We start from the raw sequence: 11,206 nt of genomic DNA, 5'->3' as shown, positions 1-11,206 counted from the left end.
ACCTCCAGAAAAGGGAGAAATAAATAATTTACCCCTAAAAACTAATCGCGCCCCACAACTCCACATCTATCTAGAACGAGTTACGAGGTTTTCTTTACCCTTCGAATGGCACAAGCTTGATGAATACCTACCACCAGGCACCCTAAAGGGCTCGATAATTTTAATCACTGCTTGATATGTGTTATGATCACTATCTTTCGGCTAATAATTTTCATCATTGAACCGAAACAGCGTTCATGTTCAATCGTACACACAAAGCTACACTCGACACATTTGCAGTTTATACATTTATATTTGCAACCGATTGTCGTGTAAAATAAACCGTGATACGAAAAATGGAAAATTAGAACCGAAATGTTCTCCTAGCTCTTGGCACAGCCACAGCCATTTGCTCTCGGTCCTTTTTGCTAGCAACCGATACGGAAACGAGACGAACCACCTGCAAGCGGCTTACAAAAGGACATGCGCAATGAATACATGGACCCATCAAACTAGGGAAACAAATCCTATGCAATATCAATTTCAATACCTCAAAGAAAATGAACACAGTTAGCTGTGTCTGGTCGGTCCTTTCGTTGTTATGTTTGAAAATAGTCAGAGCAGTGTTAGCCTCATTGGTGTGAGGATATTCTTGTGTTAATTGACTTTCAAAGTTTAATGATGACCTATCTGCGAGACATGTAACCAGACTTTTATCTTAAATTGAGTTATTGATGGTATATTCATGTTTTTTTTCTTCTGAAACAATAAACGTTTTATGAATATAAACTGAAAATCTCATGGCAATGCTTCCCAATCCGTTGCAGTAGGAAAGCAAAGTGACAGCAAAGTACACCGATTCAAACTAGTGTTGGCCGTTCCGGTCCGAACCTAGTAAAAAAGTTCCGTTCTTTATGTAGGCCGTACCGTTCCGATCCTTTATACAAAATCGTTCCGTTCCGTTCATTCCGTTCTTTCCGTTCTTTCCGTTCATTCCGTTCCGTTCCGTTCATTCCGTTCATTCCGTTCATTCCGTTCCGTTCCGTTCCGTTCATTTCGTTCTTTCCGTTCATTCCGTTCTTTCCGTTCATTCCGTTCCGTTCAATTCGTTCTTTCCGTTCACTCCGTTCCGGTCTTTGCCGGTTCAATATTGTCAGCAAGGTGCTATCGTTCGTGCGTTCCGTTCTTTAAAAAAACCGGCTTTGTCCGGCTGTTGCTTGCTGCGTGCAAGATAACTGTTCACTCTTTCTCGCACACAGTATGTGTTGTCTGTGCACTCTCCCATGCTCACAGGAATATTCATCGCACTTCGTCGCGTATCGTTTATAAAAATCGTGATAAGCGAGACCAAAAATGTTATTTGGTGTTATGGTGCAATTTGTAACATCTATTATACTTTTTGTTATAATTTAGCTTATCCTAACCAGACAAATAATTATTATAAAATTTAAATCTGTACTCATATGGCAGAACGGGTTGGAAGAGATGTATTATAATATGCGATTATGAACAACGAAAAATAAAATGTATTTATTTTTTATGCCACGATATCCGCTTGATCTTGGCACTCGGCATGATTCCAATATTTATCCATTCGATTCGAAGCATTCTGTTCCATTCGACAACCGTTTGCGTGCCGTGATGTTGTAAACGATTTATGTGAAAGAACAAATAGTCTAAGTAGTAAGTGAAATTCAAATAATTAGTCAATCTCGTGATACAATCGTCAACTCCTACCACTCAATAACATCGGCATGGGTAAAAGCCTTGAATGGATCGTGCCCCAATACGCTGGGATGATTATCCTGCTATGGGCATTTAAGTTACTGATAGCCTATTAGTGGTACAGAAAGGCTTTGACCGAAAATGGTCGTCGCATCTAAAAAGTTTAAAAATGCTAGATAATAAATGCATGCTTTATATTAGCACAGCTGGTACAGCTTCCTGGACATCAGGTTGAACCCATTTGGATTTGGTGATTTCAGAATGATGAATGCCTTTTCATATCCTGTCTCAAGTAACACCCCCCCCCCCCCCCCCCCCGGATGACAGTTTTGCTTCTAAGCCCTCGGTCGGTTCATTTGCACCCCAGGTTCACGTTCCGTTCTTTTTGAAAAATGAACTAGTTCCGTTCCGTTCCTTTTTTTTAACGAAATTCCCAACACTATTTCAAACGCCCATCTCCTTTCTTATATGGTACTAATATCTTTAAAAAAATTGCCAATACTAAAGTCTAAACACTATCTAAAAACATTATGTAAATATTTAAAAATGAATTATATTACAACAAATTGATTTCAGTTAAAAATTGCTACCCATAAAAACGAATACATATCAGCCAGTGGTACAGTAAATAATCGCAATGGGATACGCGCGTGCCATCACCGTTTCTATTGTTTTGGTGTTATGTTGGAACGTTTGTAGGGTTCCTCGGAACTGTCAGCGCATGATGGAAAAAATAATGTATAAACAGTAAGGCAGCGGTCTAATCTTGTTGCGCGCAACATTGTTGCTCGGAAACATATCGCTGAGGTGGTCTATGAATGTTGCAGGCAACATTTCGCTTTGACATTGTTTAGCCTCAAAAAATTGCTAATTAACAGCTCAGAGTTTATTTTTTATCATTCACTTGTTGAATAACGTGTTGAAAAAAACAAAATATACACCAAACAATGTATTATAAATGCTTAAAATCCAAATTTAGCGGATGTCAACAAAACGCACACTGCTGCTGTGTCATTTCATACACCCGATCATCATGACTAAGGTAAATAAAAAATGTTGCCAGACAAAAATCAAATTGGATTGAATTTGGCATGCAACAAAGTTGCGCTAGCTGTCAAAATCCATACATTTCGCCAGCAACAATGTTGCGAGCAACAAGATTAGACCAGTGCCTAAGTGAGAAAGCAACCAAATTAGTTTTCTTTTCAAACTATTATCAACGAGGGAACAATACAGCCAAACAATTAGCGCCAGACACCTGCAAAAAAATCGGTCATAACGATAAACAATAACCTATCAACATGACTGGCCGATGAGCGAACGTTATCCAGGGTATTTTTCACGAGGTCGTATTTTGACACATTGTGACAGCTTCCGACGAACTAAAAACAGGACAAGGAAAAAGAACAGCAAATGTTTGGATACCTGTGCTACGTGTTTCGCTCCAGAAATCTGAATTAAATAATCTGTTCAGCAAAGTACTTTCCCGTTCATACAGTCACGTTTTGTAAGAAGATTTACCCAACAAGCGTCCAACAAGCGTGGAATGTGTAAAGGTGCCTTTCTAGGATTGTCGAACAAAGGCTTATTCTGGTTTGCATAGTGACGAGTGAGAGGTTATCATTTTCATAGAAATTCAAACTATTTCACTAGTCCAAACAATCTTAAACATGAATGGATTATCCTTACGCATTTCCAATGTAAGAGCGAACGAAAATGTGAAAAAGAATTCCGAAATCCGAATGGATCTTTTCCAAGTGCCTTCAGTATATTTAACAACAGGTAATGTAAAGAAGCACGATAAAAATAACAACAACAAAATGGAACCTGCTAAACCTGTTTGGAAAATTGGTTTTCTTTTCAGATAACTCTTACCTAAGCCAGTTAAATTCATCGGAAACTATAGAGGGTCAAGTTAAAGTACTGAAAGAGGTATGTTCCGGATATTTCATCTCGGCGTCGGTCCAAGATGTAATCGTGTTTTTGTTTTAGTACTCGTCGTTTGTGGTGGGACTAGAGGATTCATTAAAGTTGCATGTACAGACACTGGCCAATTTGTTCATGGAAGCACCCCTAAAGCATGCCGTTCGAAACACAATAGCTCGTTCTTTGAGCAACTTAAGTGCCAGTCGTGAAATCGTTGCGGCAAGCATTGCAAACAGTATAAAAGCACGCATCGAGCAGGATTCAAGTGGCTCAAGCGAGCCTACACGACGAAATACAACCATTTGCAACATCGGAAGCTGTTTTGAAAACTTCAAGGTGGGTTGTGAAGCGGTTCGTCTCAGTTTGCAGCAACTGTTTCAATTTCTGAACAAATCCGTCATGGTTTATCTTGAACGTATGAAGTAAGTATCTAGACAAAAAACATTATTTATTTTTTTTCCACAAAGTACAATTCATATTTATGTTATTTACAGTGAACATGTTTCCCCATCGGACAAAAGCGAGCTGTGTTTGTTCATTCATTCTGCCATCAGAATCGTTATATCGTGCTTTCAGCAATTCCCCGACCAATTAAAAGCATCTTACGAAGGTGAAAAAAATGTAGAAAAGCTTGTGCTGATTTGCTGGGACCTGTTGGAAAACCCTGAAATACCGATGGATACAAAAACAAACTGTGGCATCCTGATAGCCATGAACGCAAATTTAGAAAAGCGATTCTTACGACTGGCACAACGAGTGTTCGACGAGGATAGCTCAGCTAAACAAATGTGTCTGGTGAATGGGATTATCTGCACGATAGAAAATGAACATTTTGCTGGTCCGGATTGGAAGGGCATAGAAGTCCTCCATCAAGCAGCAACGGTTTTAAAGGAAATCTCCGAAGAAAACTCTGTGGAAGTAAGTATTGTGCTTGGGACGACGCGCGGCTTTTTTCAGATGACAAAACGTCTACTAAGTCTCAAGCTTGATGGTTACAAAACCACAGAACGGAAGGAACTTGTCGACATACTGGCAATTAACCTGCGCTACTCTTTATCCCATCTGGATCATTATGTCGACAGCATACGACATATATCTCGCGATTTGCTGAAGTGTACCATACAGCTTGGAACAAGGCTAGATGACACTTTGAATGGCATAATTTATGATTACATTCGTAATGGAGCAATTAACATCAACACGAAGTGCGTGTTGATCGGTGCAATATCTTCAATTCTGAAGGCAAAGGAGGTGCTACGTGCCATTCCAGATGTTCCAGAGTTTTTACTGCGCTCGCTCACCCGTAATGATCATGCAAATACAAATTTGCACATTAATAACTGTTACGAATCACTCATGATGTCTTACTCTTATGAAGAGAACAAACAGGAATGGTTTAATCGATGGATCAACCCAATCCTGACAGAAATAACAAAGGATGGTCGTGATGGAACTATTAGTGGAGTTAACGAAACGGTGGAAATAGACGTAACAAGTTCGCATGAGGCAGATGATGGTACCAATGATGGAAGCAGTGGTAATGATGTGCGAGAAACGTTGCATGATTTAATAAGAAAGGCGATACGAGCGTATCCGGCAATCGCCATATACATGATAGACAGCAAAATAGGTATAAGCTTCGGTTTAATACTGTCCTCATTAGGCATTGCTCGTAAAAACGGGCTTTTCGATACAGTTCAGTCGACAGACGTGATGTGGAAAAATCTTCTTTCCTACTCCGACATACGACAGGCGATGATATCGGCCGACGATTCTACCCGTATGTCCGCCTTGTACCTGATAATAGAGTGCCACAAGAGCACGGAAATATTCACGAAACAAGAACTGGAATGTATTCTATTTTTCTTGGAAACGAACATAAATGTCCAAGCAGCTTCACTGCGACAAAAAATCACATCATGCATGAAAAGCGCTCTAAATCGCCTGCGTTCAGGATTTTTGAGCATCATAAAGAAATCGGACATCGATGGAAAAAGTCATTATTATTACGAGTTTGTAAAACGGCTTCATGAGTTCTGTATAGACAACCAGTTCATCGGTGCGAACTACAGTAGAAGAGCTATTTCGTTCCAAATTCTGCTGCAATTATTGCAAATTTCATCTTACATTTTCTACGATGACGAGAACACTAACATGTGGAATGAAAGGCAAGTGCGTATCCTGCTTACGGCGCTGAACGACAGTTACGAGTCAAACAAATATTTCTCATTGAAAGTGCTATCCTTTTGTCCAAAACAATTTATTGCACAATTCAATAACGAACTGAACTACGAAGTCACCCGCACTCTCATGATAAGCCCGCGGCCAAACGATTCCCTCTCGGCCGCATATTACCTAGAATATCTTTGCTTCGTAAACAACACAATCGAAGTTCCCCGGCTAGAGATGGATCCAGCAAACTGCAGCGTTGCCGCAAAAGTATATCAATGCTTTCTGTGGTGCGAAGAAATTCTTATGCAAGGATTCAGATTGGCAAGCCATTCGCTTGTACGTGCTTCTCGTGAGAATCCAATGTTTGGAGCATTAATTTGCATTCGCCATTTGCTGAGCAAATTGGACTTCAAGGATCTCTCAGAAGATGAGTGTTGGCGAACGTCAATTACTCGTTTAATTAGCACTTGTGACAGTATAGCAAAAGTTGTATCAGTTGTAACAAACAATTCTTCCCCTGAAGGAACATTTTTGGAAGATTTTTTAGAACGAAACCTTAATGAATGTGCTGACATCGAAATGGGCGACGAGAATGAAGTACAGCCATGTGATAATGTCAACAGTGTCGCTTCACATGCAATGCAAGAAGAGTCAGGCGATGGGGCGAAACGTGAAACGACACCTCAAATGATTTTACTTTGCTCTTGGCGAACGATAAAGGAAATATCTTTGATACTAGGTGACATCGCATCCCGTTCACCAATCATTAACGCCGGAAGTACCGTATTTCAGAACGAGAGTAACGGACTCTTAACTTGCCAGCAAATTTTAGGTATTGGAAATCAGTTCATCGAACTACTTTCAGAGACGAAGCATAGGGGCGCTTTTGAGCAAGCATATATAGGATTTTCCAAAATATGTTTACGACTTTGGGGGTCGCCACACATTGAACTTCATCAGCTCCCAATGCGCTGGATCAAAGAGTTGATTAATGCCATTGCTGGAAACGTCAATACGGAGACCGTACCACCACTTGTTCACAAAGAAGTTGTTGAAATCAACTTGGATAAATTATGTGTTACTCGTCGCAGTGCGGGCATACCTTTTATTATCCAAGCTCTGATCACCTCAGAACTACAAGTGAGCTCTACGAAAGGGCTGCAGTTTTGCATGAAAACCTTACTCGAGCTTTGCCGCTCATTTACTACAAGTAGTCAGACGCGCACCCATTCGCTCAATATATTACGTTCGTTGTTCAGATCCACCGATTTGGGCGAAACAGTAGGAGAATTCGTCTCGGAAGGAATTATGTGCGCTATTAACGGTTACGATGCTGAGTCATGGTCGGTAAGTTGTTTGTTAAAGTATTCCCATTGACTAGTTGAGTTGTTGAGATTAAATTAATTCCGATAATCAAAATTGTGCTTATCTAGGAACGTAACTCATCGACCTTGTTATTCTCCGCCTTGATGGTTCGTGTTTTCGGAGTACAAAGGACAAAGGATTCGGAGAATTTAAACATTCGCAATAAAATGACTGGAAGAATATTTTTCTTACGGTAAGCTTTGGCAAAGATGAATAAACAAGATTTGAATATAACAATGTTTGCTTGACGTTTACAGATATCCTATGCTGTATGATTATTTTGTGCTTGAACTAGAAAAGGCTAGTAAAACTATAATTCAGGGCAGTAGAAGCAAAAAGCTACATCCCCTATTACTACTTTTGAGCCGACTTTATCCATCAGCACTGGAGGGTAGTGAGTCAAACCTGAAAGTAAGTGTTAATGATTTTGCATTACATTACAAGTTTAAATTAGAAATATAACACACATAAAATGATTACAGCTTTCGAGATTCGTTCCTCTAGTATCTATTTGTTCCGGTTGTGCAGAACTACAAACTCGTTACTTAGCGGCAAAGATAATATCTATCATCGTTTCTCCGGATCTTATGTTTGATCGCATTTGTTTATTATTGGAAAGTTTAAATCGTTCCAATAATCGCAATGTGAATCCCAACTCGTTGCACGGAGCATTGTTGCAGATTTTATGCCTTATAAAAACAAAAAATCCCGGCTTAGTGGCTGCAGCAACATCGAGCGGACAGCTGAATAATTGGATTGAGCTGTACACAGCTATTTCAAATTATCTGTTCGAGGTGAAACCCAATTTTATTATTTACAGCACCATATTGGATATATTGCTGGAAATTTTGGCACGGTATGAAATTTATCTTAAAGAACGGAATGATTTCCTGTATTTTTATATGACTTGTTTTATCATTATCATTTCCAGGTGCCAACATATAATCATCGCAGAAGATGACCAGTTTATAGACGATCTAAGTAACATTATAGATTATCTGCTGAATCTGGCTCACCATCGAACATTTTATGGCGAACCGTTGGTATTTCAAAAAATAGTTCTGCTGAAGACGTTTATGTATCTATATAGTGATGATGAAGCAGCGATTCGAAGCACACAATGTTTCCTGTTGCGAATTGAATCAGATGGTGAAAAAAAGCAATCGCCAGAGTACATACAAGCCATGTTAAATACAATATTGCTAGTGCTGGATATTGATCACATTGGAAAGCACTGTGAAGAATACGATATCACTCCTGTGGAGGTGTTTTACTTCCGCAATATTTGCGAACTTAAGCCGGATCGGTTACGATGGCTTAAGGCTGAACTGTTGCGTTCACAACATTTCCACAGCTGTTTACGACGGCTTATCTTTGATGAATGCCACAAACAACCGTACACAATCCAGGTGAAGGCGTATCTAGTGCTAAGTTATAGTGGCGTGGCAGTAAGCAACGTTTTGCTGGACGGGAAAAGCGCCCGTGAAGCAATAAAGTCCATCTTCAAGGTGGCAAACAGTAAACCCTATCAACTGCGTAGTGCCATGTTCCGCTGTTTAAAGCGTATGCTGCAAAACGAATCGAAGGGCTCAAATGAGTTCACGTTGAACGTTGATTTTGTATCAACTCTTACAGCTGCATATCAATCGAAACCCATTAGGTAAGAAGCCATCGCTACGATAACAACTAATACAACTTGTATGATAACTAGCATAACATCATGGGTTTTATGTTTTACTCTCATAGGTTAACTGCAGTGGAGTGTTTGCATATAGTGGGTAGAAAAATTTTCGAAGGAAAATCGCTTAATCAATACATAAGTTTCAGTTTTGCTCTATTGAATTTACTAAGTGATGATGATTCTAGTATTCGTGCCAAAGCGTCAATGGTCGTAAGCCAACTTCACCAAGTGGTCGAAAAAGTGAAACAAAGTGAGTTATGAACCATATATTTAGTAAAATTCAGTATAAAGGTACAACATGTTTTTGACATCACACGATTATTAATTATCTTTCTTTTTTCAATTTCAAAATTGCAGAACCACTAGTAGCGACGTATGCACAAAGTGCATATTTACGATTACTGAACAAAACAATGATGGGTCATAAGTTTACCACAAATCAGATAGTATCTGTTATCGTCGTTATATGGATAATGAAAGAGCAGGAAGCGGAAGACGAATCTCCAAATATTGACGATATATCTGAAGTATGTGAAAATTTTCGTTTAAAAAAATCTGTTACAATGTTATTTTCTTTTTTCAGATGAAAGTTTTCGACAAAAATGAAGTAAATATCTACGGCGAGCTAGAATTAGTTAGAGATTATTGTATAGCCGAGCTAAAACATATAGAATCGAATAACACGGACTACACACTGGACAGCAATATAGATAAAATTCAAAAGATTGTCGACAAGCATCTGCAACAACCGACCTGTATACGGGAGCTCTTAAAATCTACCGCAAAAATATCATCTAGATTCATTGGAATAGTTCTATAAGAACAGACTCCGTTTCATACTACATTATGTGCTGACTAAACAAAACAAAAAAAATTAAAAAAAATAAACAGCTATAAATGTGAAACCAAAGACCAAGTAAACTTCAATGAACTGAAATTGAAAATGGGTTTGTTAGAATTACATAAAAAAATTGTTGGATTAACTATTCTAAAAGTTTAAGAAGAGAGAAATCGTATTGCGTTCATAGATTCTGTTGGCAATTCCCGTTGTTCCACCATTTTACTTAATTGATTTTATTAATTGTAACTATCTTGTCATGAGATGTGTTATTGTCCTATAACAACTATTCCTGATACTCTTGATACTCGATCATGTAATCAACATACGAAAATCATACGGGTCATGTATCGTACCTACCTTGCAGTATTTTTTTTTTTCGATGTCGCACGAGTTATCTTATGTTTCTTACCAAAAGCTAAATTCCCGACTGTTGTACTCATGCGCGATTAAACTCTACGGTGCAGCACGAGTCCTAACGAGCCCCCACATCGGGTTTTGGCTTTTAGTTGAGACAGAACTACCGAGGGATTCTTGTTCAAAAAGAGCCGCGGTAAATCGATAGTCAATCGTTTACTAAGCTCTTGTGCAGTTATACTTCAACATCATGGTAAGCAGAACCAGCATTGAAAAAAATACCGTGCACGGTAGAAGCAAATTTTGAGGCAGCTCTGCTTAAAGGCGCCAGCACTGTCCGACATGCGCCTTATTGGATTGCAGGGAAAAATCTTCCACGTTGCTATAGAATCTGCAAGTTCACAGGCAACATAGTGTCATAATTGCCGAAGCATCGTCTAAAATTTCATTCCCACCATACAAATGAAGAAATTGCTGCAAATTGTTTGAACGACGGAAGTCATATGTGGAAAAAATAGGTACCAAGTTGATAAAAAGTGAAAAGCGCCAAGGAACTGTGGTAGATTTGGCAGTGCTAGTGAATAATAAATGATGCAACGAGAATGGAAGTTCGCATAAGATTGAAGCTCAAGCTTTGAGGTAAAACAGATTCATTGAAAAAAAAATAATTCTGTTCTATCGTGTTTTATGGTTCAGTACAAATCTATTAATCTGCAAAAGTGCCTAAAAGATCCTGTTAGTGGGCATAGTATCTGCAACTATTCACAAAAGGTACGTGTACCCGTGTAGTGCGAATGCTTTCCAGCCTACCCTCACGCATATGTGTGTGTGTGGATGTGTGTGTGTATGTGCGTATGTGTGTGAGCGTTTTTTATTTGTAAAATGTGCAAAAGTGTAATTTTTCGTGAATGAAAGCAGCCACTCACGAAAAGTAGTTTCAGTTTGTCGTAGTTCTTGTTATCGAATAATATTCGATGAATTTTCAACTATACGAAAGCTTCCTGGTAGCATTCGTCGACCTAGCCAAGTGAGTGAAGCACCCGTAGTGCGTCCTCTGGTGTCATTTTCCATTCTCGATGTTCTTCTTGCAGACTACACATGCTGCAGCTATCTTTCCGGAAGCTATCGGAATTTGAGGAATGGATCAATACATGCCGAACACA

The 11,206-nt window shown here is 39.1% G+C and overlaps 1 protein-coding gene across 2 annotated transcripts; it reads left to right on the top strand.

Annotated features, from left to right (window-relative positions):
• The first annotated feature begins 2,942 nt into the window (after positions 1-2,942).
• LOC121602557 (thyroid adenoma-associated protein homolog) lies at positions 2,943-9,753 on the top strand. 2 transcript variants are annotated; one of them, XM_041931322.1, is made up of 11 exons: positions 2,943-3,486; positions 3,569-3,636; positions 3,697-4,052; positions 4,125-7,149; positions 7,236-7,360; positions 7,425-7,578; positions 7,650-8,023; positions 8,099-8,827; positions 8,914-9,098; positions 9,206-9,375; positions 9,432-9,753. In XM_041931322.1, exons 1-11 carry the CDS (start codon positions 3,375-3,377, stop codon positions 9,666-9,668), a joined length of 5,535 nt encoding a protein of 1,844 aa, XP_041787256.1. In that variant the 5' UTR covers positions 2,943-3,374; the 3' UTR covers positions 9,669-9,753. The 2 variants fall into 2 exon arrangements, with proteins under 2 accessions (XP_041787256.1, XP_041787258.1); XM_041931324.1 differs by lacking the exons at positions 2,943-3,486; positions 3,569-3,636; positions 3,697-4,052 and having other exon boundaries at positions 4,462-4,548; positions 7,062-7,149.
• The last annotated feature ends 1,453 nt before the right edge of the window (positions 9,754-11,206 follow it).

This window comes from Anopheles merus, unplaced genomic scaffold, assembly GCF_017562075.2.
Source record: "Anopheles merus strain MAF unplaced genomic scaffold, AmerM5.1 LNR4000503, whole genome shotgun sequence".
Classification (NCBI taxonomy): domain Eukaryota; kingdom Metazoa; phylum Arthropoda; class Insecta; order Diptera; family Culicidae; genus Anopheles; species Anopheles merus.
Note: the sequence above shows the minus strand (reverse complement) of the source record. Positions and strands in the feature narration are given on the sequence as shown.